The sequence below is a fragment of the Rhinolophus hipposideros genome (genome assembly GCF_964194185.1).
Source record: "Rhinolophus hipposideros genome assembly, chromosome: 3".
Taxonomy (NCBI): Eukaryota; Metazoa; Chordata; class Mammalia; order Chiroptera; family Rhinolophidae; genus Rhinolophus; species Rhinolophus hipposideros.
The window spans coordinates 72,728,181-72,743,391 of record NC_138049.1 but is presented as its reverse complement, the minus strand read 5'-3'; the positions used below and the strand labels follow the sequence as shown (position 1 = coordinate 72,743,391).

At 36.5% G+C, this 15,211-nt stretch overlaps 1 protein-coding gene across 2 annotated transcripts in view; it reads right to left on the bottom strand.

Moving 5' to 3' along the window:
- TMEM30A (transmembrane protein 30A) overlaps nt 1–6,086 on the bottom strand; it is a 38,982-nt gene extending 32,896 nt beyond the window's left edge. Inside the window, exon 1 of one of the 2 annotated variants that reach the window (XR_013992216.1) lies at nt 5,665–6,023. Coding sequence is in view for 1 of the 2 variants with exons in the window: in XM_081032851.1 (XP_080888977.1) it covers nt 5,665–5,901 (237 nt within the window). In the remaining variant the exon portion in view is untranslated. Of the gene's footprint in view, nt 1–5,664 lie in introns of both variants that reach the window. The other variant, XM_081032851.1, reaches the window with a different exon arrangement.
- Nucleotides 6,087–15,211: the final 9,125 nt, after the last annotated feature.

Below are 15,211 nucleotides of genomic sequence, written 5' to 3'. Positions count from 1 at the left end.
TTTTCCATAATGGCTGCACCAATTTATATTCCATAAGGATTCCCTTTTCTCTATACCCTCACCAACATTTACTATCTCGTCTTTTTGATAAGAGAGTAGATCCTAAGTGTTCTCACCATACCAAAAAAAAAAAAAAGTAACTGTGCGATGTGATGGACATTAATTAGCTTGATTATAGTGATCATTTCATAATGTATATGTATATCAAACCATCACACTGAACATATTAAATACACACACTTTTTATGTGTCAATTATACCTCAATAAAGGTGGAGAAAAAAAGTTTATACTAAAGATAATAGTTCATAACTTATTTGTGAAAGAGGATACCAAGTGGGTGAGGAGCTATAGTTCCCTTATTTTTAAAAATCAATGCTTACTAAACGCCAAAACCATACCAGGCACAGTGCAGAATACAATAAGTTGGAGACCTGCCCATTAGTTTGAATGCAAAACACAAAGAATGAGAGGCAAAACAGAACAGATGTAGACGAGTAGATTAGTTTGAGAGGTATTTCTCAGCTGTGTCTTCCTACCATTGTAATTGTTCCCCTAAATCAAACCGACATTTCTTCTTAGTAACCCTAAAAATACATTGTATTCCTAACTTATTCATAAAAAACGGAATTAATTTGATGCAGTGGGAAAGGAGGAATTTGAAGGGCATGCAATTTTGACACTGTGTAAGAACTGGACTGGAAAATGTCCATTTTTGAATGTAAATCTGTCTAAAAGGAAATCAACACAAGACCTAAACAGGTCACTCAACAAAATGCTGAGTAATAAGGTAAATCATTTTAAGTATTAATTCGGTTAAGTTAAAAGTGGCATTTTAAGTACCAACTTTGAACTGATTATTTCACACTAAAGAATTTACCTGGAGTCCTTTCTAGAGGATCTAAAGAAGAAAAAAGGTAACCAAAGTAAAACTCTCAAAAGCAATTTGTTGCTTGAACTTTATCTGACTGTGAAAAAAGAAATGAAGGACACTACTTGAGCCAAGATTAATGGTAAATTTAGCTAAGGTATTTTATACCTATTATATTTGTACAAAGAAGGTAGAACACAAGCCAATTATCAGGGATCATTGTACCTAACTAAAAGATTATTGAGGATTAGAATGTACAAATTAAACTGTTTTTGTAACTAATGCTAACTTTGCCAGTATGTTTCTTTGAAACTTGAAGTCAATGGCAGGAAATACTTTTTGTAAAGGGCCAGAAAGTATTTCAGCCTTTGCAAACCAAGAGGCAAGGCCAAGCATATTATGTAGACTCTTACATAACAAGAGAGAAAACAAATTTGCACAAATTTTTATTGATGAAATTCAAAATATAATAATAATTGTGTACAATTTTATGGTAACACAGGTCTATAATAAGAATGGATTTATTTTGGGGGGAATGTCATTTCACATAATTGGAATATCATTTCAAAATTTATGTTCCCTATGATTAAATTAATGTTAAATTGTTCATCTGTAAAACCATTCTCAGTTTCTGGGCCATTCAAACAGTCTGGCTGGCCATATTTACTGTGTCATTCCTTGCTCTAAGTACTAAAGTTACTTAAGAAAGGAATTAAAACACTAACATCACAAATCTCTTAATTTCCAAGAGTCAGCTTCTAAGCAACTGCAATTCATTTGAAATTAAAATCTTTAAGGTTAACATAAAGTGCTTAATCTTTAACAGTCTACAAAGCAACTTATTCTTCCTTGACTCTTAGCTATAGGCTAAGTAGAAATACTAAATGCAGAAGAGACATTTAATCCTCTTAAATTTTTTTTAAAATCTAAGAATCCAAGTAACACAGGAATAAAAACAAGAGACAAAACTGTATTTTTATCAAAAAGTAGAGAAACAAAAAAAAAATCAGGTTTAAATATAAGAAGAGAAGACTTGAGGTTTTTCTATCAAACATGAGGGGTACTAGTCCACTAAAATTTAATGAAAATGTATCTTGAACACTTCTGGCAGTATTAATTTGAAGTAAATATTTAGTTCTTTAATTTACTCTGAATGTTACTCTGAAAAATGTCCTCATCCAATTCTAACCATTAAATTATATAAATTCACACTGATAAATGCCTTTGCAAAAGTTAAGAATATCTCACTATATTTTTCAAGTTAGCTGTATTCAATCAATACCTCAGCCTCACCAACAAGGGCCCTAGACTAGAAAAACATTACGTTTGTGGTAAAAAGATATGCCTGACTCCTATAATTGCCAAATTAAAGGAAATATGCATTGCTTGCTGCTAATAATAAATGAAGATATTAAACTTTAGTGTTGAATAAGATATTACATATTTAAAATATTTTCTTATGAATGATGAATTTAACACTTTAGTTTTCCGATAACTTCGTTTCATTAGATTATGGAAAATCTAAAAACAAAGTAAACAAAATATGTAAAACTAATGGGGGTTGGAGGGACTGATACTGCCAAATATAAGCACTAAATTTTAAAAAGCCTTTTTTCACAACTTTTTCAGGAGAGTCCAATGTGCTTTACAAGAGTAGTAATTTTTTAGTATAATATTTCTGGGAAAGGGTAAAGACCTACTGATTTTTATACCTAAAAAGTTTGGATTTCAAATCTTAGCACTTTAAGCTATATTACAAAAGTATTCTGATTTGGCAAGTCTCCTTTGGTCTAGTAATTTGACGTAAAACAGCAATGTAAGTTCTTAAAATTTTCAAAAATGAGGAAATAAGCTAAGGGGTTTGAGCAACTTACAGTATGAAAGTGAATGTTGGTAAGAACTTCTGGTTACTCGTTTACTTTTAATAACCCTCCACATATTTTAAAGTAAACTACAGTAGTGTCTAGCAAAGGGTGGAGAGTACGCAGAAGGAAGCATGTGTGTTTTGGGAAAGCTCCTTAGATTTTTTTCATAACTCCTACCCAATTCAGAACCAATTCTCTCTGTAACAGCCAAATTAAAAAAAAAAAAAATATCCTATTTGCACAACTATGTCAGTGTTGGTACAAAACTCCTAATCATTCTTCATTTTCATTTCCTCCGGTTCCAAATATGCACATTTTTCAAAACCACATTAAAGTTGGAAGCCACAGAATTTTAGAGTTAGACAGCATCTTAGAGATCATCTACAGATGATCTTTTGTGTCTTCTAGTAAAAAAAAAAAAAAAGAAGAAGAAAAAAAAGCACTCAAAAATATACCTAAGATCACAACAGAGGTGGGACTTCTACTCTAATGCCTTGACTTTTAATTTCAGTGTCCTTTTAACCAGAACAAGCTGCAGCAGACTCTTTAGGCCACTTGAAATCAGAAGCGTATACATGAGAACTACTTAAGAAATTTTCATTTTACCAACTTCTTACTGTGAAGAACATTGCTTTATTTCAAAACCCAAAAGTTTTAAAGAAACTAAATATTTATTTTCATAGTATAGTAAATATTAACAGGTGAGTTTTGATACTACCCATCATATAAAATTCCAAATTATTGCTACTTTCACCTCAGTTTCTTGAGAAGTATAAATAAGATGATCAAATTTTTGATGTTAAATTATTTTCTTCTACTTAACTACTAACACTGCAGTAAGAATCTAATGTAGTGTGAAAGCTTAAGGTTGAGAATAAAGACATCTGGTTTGGGTTTCTACCTCAATTTTACAATATTCTTCTAGCTTACTAGTAAATATCAATCTCTCTGGCTCCATTTATCATCTCCTGATTAGGAATCATCATAACTACTTATTGTACAAACTTAATACCAGGAATCTTAGCTATATTGTTTCTAATTCTCACATTTTAAAAGATAGGCATGGGCTGGCCCGGTGGCTCAGGCGGTTAGAGCTCCATACTCCTAACTCCGAAGGCTGCTGGTTTGATTCCCACATGGGCCCAGTGGGCTCTCAACCACAAGGTTAAGGGTTCAACTCCTGGAGTCCTGCAAGGGATAGTGGGCTCCACCCCCTGCAACTAAGATTGAACAGGCACCTTGAGCTGAGCTGCCTCCTGGATAGCTCAGTTGGTTGGAACGCGGGCTCTCAACCACAAGGTTGCCAGTCCAATTCTAATTCCTGGAGTCCCGCAAGGGATGGTGGACCTGAGCTGCGCCCTCCACAACTAAGACTAAAAAGGACAACAACTTGAAGCTGAATGGCACCCTCCACAACTAAGATTGAAAGGACAACAAGTTGACTTGGAAAAAAGGCCTGGAAGTACACACTGTTCCCCAATAAAGTCCTGTTCCCTTTCCCCAATAAAAAAAAAAATCTTTAAAAAAAATGAAAGATAGGCATTATTTACATATTTTACAGGTAAGAAAACTGAGCTCAGAGAGATTACGTTTTCCAAGAAACTGAGCTAGTTAGTGGCAAAGCTGGAATTTAAACCTAGCTCTGCGTGACCCCAACCGAGAGCCCATGGTACCTGCAAATACATCACTTTACTCATATGTGAGATCCTAGTGTGGGTATTAGGGAGATACAAAAGATAAAGCAAATAAAAATACATGTTGAAAAAACATACTGTGACACTTTCTCTAGTTGTTATTACACTGAAAATTAATTTTTAGTAAAAAATTTAAAAACAATGATATTAGTGTTATTAATGCAGAAGTGAGCACTGTACAATTAAAAATATATATTTTACTTTGAAAGGTAACATTTAGATACTAAACTGGATATAGGTATCTTTATCCCTATACCTGTAGTCAAAATAAAATTACTCTGAAAGTCCCATTAAATCACACGCAGAAACTTAAAAGTACTTAACATGGCTAGAGGGAAAAATGATGTAATCTGACAAAACAGAAGAGATCAAGAGACCTTGGTACCGGTTACTGTCCTTTCAAACAGATAAAAATACCCTCAGATAGTCAGAAAATGAGCAGATCTTTATTGTGTCTTCTATCAGTAAAATAATCTGTAAACAATGTACAACTTATTCTCTGTGTGGTCATTGACTTTTTTTTTTTTAAGTTTAAAATCTAGGGGGGAAAAAGAAATCGAGGGTGAATGCCGCAGGCCATGGTTATCAATCAACACAGCTAAAAGCAAAACCGGAATGGAAGAGTCAAGTTACTTTTTACCTATATCATACCCTACAACTAAAAACATCAATTAACTCAAAATAAAGGGTAACTGCAAACTTCGGTCATTGGCCCTAACACGTGACCTGGTAACATACGACTTCTTCAGGTAAAAATCACCAATGCTTCTACGACGCTCGGTCCCTTCCCCAACCATGGCCAAGGTGTCACTCTGCGTCCTAGGACAGTCCCAGCACAGATAATGACACGGACCACGTCAAATCTGCCGCAGCGATAGCTAGATAGAACTTTTGTTCCCACCTCTTTTTCTCTCTCCCCCTCTCTGTCTTCACCTCCATCGGGGGTAAACATCTCCAGAGCCACACAAACCGCCCATGAAGGGGCGTTCTTTACCTGACCCGCGCTCTGTATTAAACATTCACTCGTCTCTAATCGTGTACATCGCGAGAGGAAGCTCGGACAGAACTGCCAACTCTTAGAAAGCCCGCAGAAAGGAGACACTGAGGCAGAGAGAAGGGGTGAGGGAGGTGAGGCGCATCGGCCAACCTCCAGGGAGCTGAGGGAGGAGCGGGCAGGCCCGGACCCTGCGCCCAAGCGGCGCCGATTCCCACCGCCGCTCCCTCCCCTCCCCTCACCTCGATCTCGCGGATGTTGTTGGAGGTGACGAAGATGCCGATGCCAATGGGGATGAAGATGAGGCCGATGATGAAGAAGGTCGGTAGCACCGTGCCAGCCGTAAGGATGGGCTGCCAAGCCGGCAACCTTTGCTGTTTGAAGGCCGTGTTATCCGGCCTCCGGTTCTTAGCGGTGCCCCCGGGAGCACACGCGGGCCCACCGTCTACTTCATCCTTCGCGTTATAGTTCATCGCCATTGCCCCCCGGGCGCGGCTCCGCGACGCGCGCAAGTGGGCCGCCCAGGGGACCCGTCTGCTGACCCTGAAGGAAGACGCGCAGGCGTCGCTGCCGCCGCCACCGCCACAGTAAAGGCGGAAGAGGCGGGACACCCTTCCGCAGACGGCCGCTGACCGGAAGTTGGAGTCGGCTGGGGACGCCGCAGGGAGGGAGAGGAGGGAGGAAACTGAGGGACTCGGGGAGGGACGGAAGGGGGAGGGAAAAGGCGGACGCACGAGGATCATCTGCGCTGTGACGACACAATGAGGGCCCTCAACCCCCGGAGCGTGGAGCTACGACAGCGCATGCGCAGGCTTTGAGGGCGAAAAGGGCGGGGCGTCTGCGCGCCTCTGGCCTCGAGTTCGGTTTGCGCGCACCTGTCTGCGGCTCGGGTCGTCCTGGTGGTGGCCGCTCTGAGTCTCGGGTCCGATCCGCCCCGCCCGGATTACCCTAGTTAGCCCTGGAGCTGCTGACAAAGATGTCTTTCTAGTGGCTTCGGCGCCAGACAGGTTTTTGTTTTACCGCGTAGCCCTCTCTGAAAGGAATCGTAGCATTTAAAAGACCCCACCAAAGTGGCTTGAACCTGGTGTGATTGTAGTGTTTCCTTGCGTTATAAAACCGCGAGTGTCTCTAATTAAAATAAACCGTCATTCAAGGTACAAATACAAACATTGAGATGCGTGATGGGTGACCCATTGGTCCTAAAATAAAAATAAATACGTGACTTGGTTAACCCTATCATTTTGCCTCTACTTGAGCTATTATCACTTGTCTATGTTCCATTAATGGTCTTCATGTTACTTTTTACCTTATTTTCTGTGTCGTTTCCTTTTTGTGCAGATATAAGAAGTCTTGTAATTAACTGTAGCTCTTTATTTTAGAGATCACAATAAAAAAGCTTCACATTATGGCATTACTATAAAATGAGATACTATGCAGACACTTTAAAACTGCCAAGTATTTAATGACCAAAGGAAATATTCATGATATAAAAAGTAAGTAAATCTTGATACCAAGGTAGTATTGGTATACAGTATCAAGCCTACCTAAGAAGTAAATAGTGGCGATCTCCATTGACCAGATGGAGAATGTTTTTTCTGTACTTCTTTGCACTTTTTCTGCATTTTCCAAAGTTTCTACAATAAGCATATATTTGTAAAAAAAAAAAATTGTCTTGATTATATGCAATCCACATAATATTGGCATCTTTGAAATCCAGACCAGAGAGTAAGTCACATCATCTGAAAACAAATACCCAAAGTTTATTTTCTTTTAGGCTTTGTCTGCATCATACCTCTTGGAAGTAATCCAAGAAAAGGGAAACAAAAAGAGTGCTTGGGCCTTGTAATTTACAATTAAATGTATTTTCAAAATGACTACCAGTCTCAAGATGTAAGCCAATCGAATATTAATCTGGTAGATAACTAACTTGCTTGGTTTTGTTCTTATATGACATCCTTATCTGTCAAATTCTTAGCACTGGTAATATAAGTAGGCCTGCATTTTGTTTTGAGCTATGTAAGTTTATTTTCAAATGGAAAATATTCTGTTAGGAGTTATATTTCAAATGGAAAGTTATATCTATGTAAGAATATTTTCAAATGGAAAATATTCATCTATTACAGTTAATGGAGAAGGTATGGGCTTCTTTTATTTTGCTAAATTCTATTGGTTAGTAAAAATGTATATAACAGTATTGGGCATAATGCAAAAGTATAAAGATTGAGGCAAGTTTTATCTTCCCATTTCTGCCTGTATCATCAAACCCACTACATGTGACAGTTCCGTAAGTGATTTGCTATTCCAACATTCTATGTAAGTATGGACAGTTATTTTGCCTTCAGGTTGTATTTTTTAAGTGATTGTGATATATTTATCTGCTTTCTTTTTCTTTTTGTTCATAGGAAAGATTAACTCCTTGTTTCTTTTTACTTAGTAGGAATTCCATTTTGACTGAAACATAGACTTTCCGAACCTAAAGCATTCTTAGATTCTTATCTAAAACTTACATTTTCAGATGAGGGCCAAATGGATGAAATGACTTTTCAAAATCTCTTGATGTCCCTTCCAGTTCCTTCCCCTCTACTGTACTCTGCCATCACAACATGCTTTACCCAGTAACATTTTTTTCACATCCACATCATTAGCTTGAGAACTCAGAATTTTATGATTTCATTGGTCATACATTGTTTTATGACAGTTCTTAGGTAGTTTTTCATTTAATCTTATGAAGTAGGAAATTTAAAAGGGAAATGTTCAGTATTTCTGGGGCAACAATAGAGAGTGGTTGTTCTCACAGTGGATTTCCACCATATGCATTTTTAAACTGGTTGCTGGGAGGGACGTGTGCTCAAATGTGTGCTGATTACACATTTAGATAACATTTGTATTGTTTAAATGATTCTTCATTTACTGATTCCTGTTTTTAAAAAAATGTGCTTAATTACATTGACTAATGCTGACTACCAGATCAATATAGTAAGTGTGCAATGAATGCCTGAGCCTAATAGGGTTTCCAAACAGGAATTCCCGCCCGTTCTCAGAAATTTTTTTCACTTTCCCATTCGCGAATCCCGAAAAAAGTTGGTCGGGAAATTGGGAAAATCGGCTCCTTGAACCCAGGTGGTAATATCAGCCGTCACTTTGTGGAAACGATTCATCGTGGAGAACAGAAAACAATTTGTATTTTGGGCTTCTGGAATGGGAAAGTGAAAAACAAATCCTGAGAACAGGCGGGAATTCCCGCCTGGAAACCCTACTAAATATGAAAGTAAATCCAAAATAATAGGCAGATACGAACCCAACAATCTGAAAAGGTGTAAATAAATAACTTTAGAGGGGAAGTTTCATAACAAATTTTTATTTTTTTAGTTCAGTTGCTGTTTTCAAGCTATTGAACTAGGTAACCAGAAACATTGGGGCCGGGGGGTGGAAATGAATAACTGAGTAACTTAAGGAATTAAGAAGAGGAAAGTGAAACTGCTCTTTTTACTGTTTGGCCAAAATGGCACATAGATTTGCTTATTAAACTCCTTTGAGTATTTGGTGCTGCTTTAGCTCTCTAGCTTCTAACTATATTCAAACCATTTCATTTACATGTGTAGTTTAATAATGTTTAGAAAATTGAAGAGAGCTGAGAAATGTGCCATAGTGTTTACCAGCATGAATTTCAGAGAAAATTCTTGGGGACTGGAAATGGTTTGAATTGTTTTTAGTGACTGGGTAATATTTTGCTTGTTTCTCTCTAGACGGGGAAAAAAAAAATTCTGTCTATTTAGTTGATCATGGCAGCTTACTTGAGAGAAGTTTGAGGGAACTAAATAATATTCATTTTTAACTGAGGCGATATTTAAGAAAAGAGTGACATAGAATTTGTATAATAAATTTAATTTCTTGTACTTATTACATCAGAGATTAATTCAAACTGATTTTGAAAAATTACTTTTAAAGCTGACCTTTTCCTGATTTTCATATACATATTTATTAAACTTTTTCACTTAGGCACTTAAGAAAGTCCTTTTTTTCTGACACTGAGAGATTGATAAGCCTGATGTCATTGGTGTTGTGATGAAAGATTTTGCAAGTTTATGAATGACCACAGTCAGTAATCAGAAATGCTAGTCAAACATGATATTTAAATGATTATTCTCATTAGAGGAAAGAGCAATGACACCAAAATTTCTTAGTAGACAGCCTAAGAAATTTGTTCTCAGGAGGAAATAATGTTTCATTTCTCATAATTCCACCTTTTTCTTTAAATGAGAGAATATAATTCTAATGAGACCTTAGACTTCATTATTTCTACTATATAGAATCTCTCAGTCGATTACATCCCAAGGCATGTATTTTTCCAATTGTGTCATCAATTATAGATAAGGTTTTTCCTTCAAATACGATGTTACCATCTCTTGGTTGACAGCCAACTGACATCTGTTACATGTATAATAGTGCAATTATTTTTAAAAGGGAAGGGACAAAAGGGGGAAGATACTTTCCTTACTCCATGAGAATCATCAAGAGGTACAGGCAAGTAGATCTTTAAAAACAGTAATTCCTTATAAATCATGTTTGGACTATTTTTAGACATACTTTTAACTTACATTTTTCTGTTTTTCCAAGCGTTAGATTATTGGAAGTCGGGTGGGGGGTAAATTTCAATATTTGTTTTTTGAAACACTTGGGTCACTACTACCTATGAAGTGACTCGTTTATTTCTTTAAAATAACTCCAGCGTTTTCTTGAAAGATGACGTTCACAAAATGGACATAAATGTGAAAGTCAACTTTTATTGAGCCTGAGAAGTGAAACACTTTTTTTAGCCAATGGAACTAAATATTTATGACAACCAACACCAAGATCTCATAGGACATCCCTCTTACAAGCACACTGTGAGGGACAGGTTAGGGATTCAGCAAACTATTCCACAACATCATCTTTATTGTCACTGAATCTTGTGGAAAGAGTCATCCACACTCACTTTCTTAGATTCCTAATCCTAATCACTGACCAAGCCACTGATCCCCAATGTCAGACTCCACGTCCACCCAAACTGCCTTGCTAGCTAATTCCTACTCACCCTTCAAGATTCAGGTCAGTAGCCAATTTGAGGAATCTTTCTTTGTCTCCTCGGCTGAGCTAAGAACTGCTCTCTGAGCTCAAGGCAATTTACGCATACCTCTATCCCTGCACTTAACATAATAATGAAAAATATCTCTTTACATCTGTCTTTCCTACTAGGTATAAATTTCTCAAGGTGAGAGACTATTTTTATTGTTTTTTATATATCCAACATCTGACAAAGTGCCTTGGACATAAAAGATATTCAGTAAATCTGGTTGAGCCAACCTGACCAAATATCAATGAATTCACACTTTAGTGGGAGAGTCAAGTTGCCAACAAACAACTGAAATATAATGAGATCAGTGCTATATAAGACGTGTGTGCAAGGGATTATAGGAGGTCCAAGAAGTACCACACCTCATCTTCATGATGTCAAAAACGTAACTGGGAGAAAGTGGGTCTTAAGGTCTGAGTGATAAGGTCTGGTTCTACACCCAGGAGAGAATAGAATCAAAAAGGGATATAGAGAAAGTTGAACCTTATACTACACTTATTATTAATGATTTGCAAAACTGTATACCCTGGCTGATCATGTTCTTTGTCTCAAGCAAGATCTTACTAGTTGCCCTGGAAACAGAGATCTCTGATACCCACCATTTCTAGGAGATACTCAGTTTGTCATCTTATATGGTCTATTTTTCCTACTGCCCATTTGCACCAGTGCTCTGTGGGAACCAGTGCTTGGCCTCTGAATTGAAAATTTGAATTGACCCTTCTCTTGTTAGGTAGCATAGACCATCTTGTGTCTGATAAGATGAGGGCCTTTTGTCTTTGCAGAGAGCATATCTTCCCTTAGAATCAGTGATTATTGAGAGTCTTTTCTTGCTTAATCCAGATAGTCTGTATCTTAAACCTTCAATGGGCACAAAGATGTCTGCAAAGGAAGAATAAGCAGCTAGGTTAGTAAGGAAGATCTGGTACAAAATATCCTGGCTGATGTCCTACTCCTGAAGGAGCAGTCCTTTGAGGTTAGGAGTCAATAATTAGTGCCTACAAAACACCCTGCCATATTGCTTAAACATATGCCTTGTTCTCGAGGAAGAGAAAGACGTGCACTGGGAGCCAAAAAGACCAAAAATGAGAATGTGAGTACAGTCATGGGAAAGTACTGTGAAGATTAGGGGGAAAGAAGAGAGGAAAGCTGGAAGAAGACTGGGAAAACATCTCTCCCTAAAAGGAATTATATTGCCTTTTGCAAACGTTTGTCCAGTATCTTGTATTCACTATGAGGAATATGCAAATCCTGCATTTAAGAACTTTACATTTAAACTAGGGAGACAGCTTTGTGTACCAAAACCTGTCAATATGAGTCAGAATGGGACAAATGGATGCCTGAAGAGAAAGAAAAAAGATTTTCTCCTTAGAGATGCTTATCGCTGAAAGAAATGCTGGGAAGAATGCAGGGTAAACTAAAGATTATCTTTTAAAAAAAAATATCTGGGAACTCCAGGGAACTAGGATCCAACTGTTATCTGTGGAACCATGCAGTCACTGAGGGTGGCCCCAATTAAAGGGAGGCTTCAGTGTTTTACATCTTTCATAAGTTCTTTGGGATTCATTAAATACAAATATCAAAAACAGATTTTAATGATATTCAAGAAAAAATTAAAAAGTATAGTGCAAACGTATCCTATTGCCAACAAACATGGTCCCAGGGAAGTTCCTGCAGTCTCTTTACCCAGGGGAAAAGTGTAGCTCATTAAAGGTGATTCTAGCCCAGGAGTCAAGGGGAACAAATCCATTTGAGCAAATATGGTGGAAAGCCTGAGACGCCCCACTTCTGAAAAGTTGTGAAGTAAGCAGACAATGACTTCTGGCCAGTGCTTTTAAACCTAGCGCATGGACTGACTTGACTGCTCCTCTAAGAAGAGAGGCCAGAGCTCCCCTGTGTACAAGATCTCTAATATCTGCAACTTTTCTTTAGAAAGCATCTTCATTTTGACATCATCCAGGCCTGCTTTTTTGATATGTATATCTTTAAATAATAAACAGGAGAAACCCATTCCTTTGTCCCAAATAAGGCAAAAATAAGTGAGGATTGACTATGGCTGTGGACCACCATTTCTGACAAGGCTGATAAATAAAAGGGGTCAGACGACAGCCTCACCATCACCCCCATCCCACTTTGCTGAAACCATTCCCTGACTGCCTATGTAGAGGCTGGGCTGTGAAATGCTGGCAAAACTACAGGAGTGTTTGCTATTCTGAGTAATCTAGATTGACAGCAGAAAGCAGTATAGTAATATTTGAATGTTGATTGTACTTTGCCTTTGGTGAGGATAAAGGATTGAGGGGAACATTGTAACCAGTTTTCATCTCTCGGTGTCTTGCAGTTTTCATCTTCCTATAGAATCAAACTGTGATATAACTCAGAGGAAAAGCATTTCTCATTTTGGCTGATCTGCTGTACCGCTTCTGCTTATTCACATTAAAAAAACACTATTTTTAACAAAATATGAAGTGCAGGAGTGAGAACTATTTTAAAGCAAACAATTTTAAGGTGTAATACTCATTTTAAATTATTTTAATTTTATAAATATTATGTTCCAACTCAAAAAAATATTGCACAGTGATTTTATATCACAATTGTTATTTTTCTTACTGGTGAGATTTTGATGAAGTTGACTTTGGAAATAACAGAGAATGTCTTAATTTGTTAAATAATTTCAATAACCTGTGATGAACTGAAAGCAGGATATTACATTCATATAAAAGACAAGTACATATTCATAAATTCACTTGGCTGTAATGAAAAATAAACTTCTCATGTACTTAATAAAACTTAAAGGGGAGAAAAATTGAGAATGCTGTGAAAATCGAATGTAACTCCAAAATTGTCAATGTACTCTTGTGCTTTTGAAAATCCATTAAATCTGCAAGACTTCTAAGAATATCTGATCACATTTTAAGTCTTTGATATTGGAGAAGCTAACATCTGATATTTTTAAAACAATCTAGATTAAATAAATACAAATTTGCACTGTTAAAAATAACAGAATCTGTGAATGGTAAGGAAAAATTACCCAAATAGCATAAACCAAAAAAACCCACCAGAAAACAAAAAATGTATCATGTCATGGCATCTATAAACATTTCTACTCAAATGTATGAACCTGCAGCATTTTCCCTATGTAACAAACACGGTTGTCATCATATAGTTATGGAGTAAATGCTGAAAGATATGGAGTAAATGCTGAACGAAAACAAAATATTAGTGGTCACTAAACAAAGTTAATTCCATGAAACTCTCCCAATTTTTGAATTTAGTACAATTTTTTTCATCTTTGCCCTCTAATTAGTATTTTTAGCAGAGACATAACACTGGAGGTCCAGAGGGGGATATACCCCTCAGGTGCCAATTGTTTTTTTTTAACTTCCATTATGCATTTTTGTTATTTTTAGAAACATTGCTCATCAAATTCATGAACACACCCTACTTTTGCTCTATGTTTTATTCATTTCAAGGAAAATTCAACCATAGCATAAAGACAAAGGACACAAACATAGTACATTATCTCATGTAACACTTACTCTTGCTCTGCCACTGATTTTTAGAAGCTGTGATTATTTCAGTAGCGTTGGTGTCTCTGTTAGTGCTTAATCTAGATATTCCACCCATGATTTTTTTTAATGATTGTCCTAAAATACAATTAATTCTTCACATTTTGTGAACATTCCAGACATCTAACATCTAGAATGTTTACCCACTATTTTCATCAAACCCTAATATTTTATGAAATACTTGAAAAAAATCTCTGTAGATGATACCCTCAAAAAACACTCCTATCAAAAAGAAAAGGGTAAAATAATGGATTAGTTTAATGTTGTGCCTCAAACTGGAAACACTAATTATGATTATACTTCAAAAAATACGTTATTCCATTCAAAACTGATTCTCGTTCATATTGATGATTGGAGATTTACTTACAATGAGAGATACAGAAATTATTTGAGCCTAGAATGGTGCCAGGTTTGCATGTGGGGGCAATTTTTTCGATGGGATATGGATATTGGTATATGACTACTTATTATCTTGTTTGTTTATTCATCAGATAAGGATATAGCTGGTGTTTCTATTTGCTGTTTTTAATATTCTATTTTATTTGAAAACAATTTTTAATTAATTTTTACTAATTTTACTCATCTATAACTCTGACTCCATTTGGATTTAAACAGACTTACTCATAGCATGGGCAGAGAAAAGCTCAGTGTCCAGCTAAATGATTCTGACTGCACCATCATCCTCCCTTTGCATTGCAAGTACCAAAGTTCATTATAAATTCAGGAGAAATGAAAACTCGGACCCAAATATATGTAAATTACTTCTAATGTTTTAAATTAAAGTCAAGAAGTTTTTAAAGTCTTTTTCTCTAGCCTTGTCACTATTAGTGTAATAAAACTCCCACAAGTTGAACAAAGGTTATTTGCTTCAAATGCTAATCTATGATATATCAGAATATTTTTGCCATCAGAAGTATAAACACTGGCAAATAGAGAACTTCACTGTGAGTGAAAAAACATAACACTAAATAAAACCCTTCTCTAATTGAAAACATCATTACACTTCAGAAACGTTTGCAGAAAACAAAATCCATAACAATTTTTTTAATCTTCAAACATATACACTCTAGTTTTCTTAATCAGTAATCAAAAGCCCTGCAGGTTATGTGA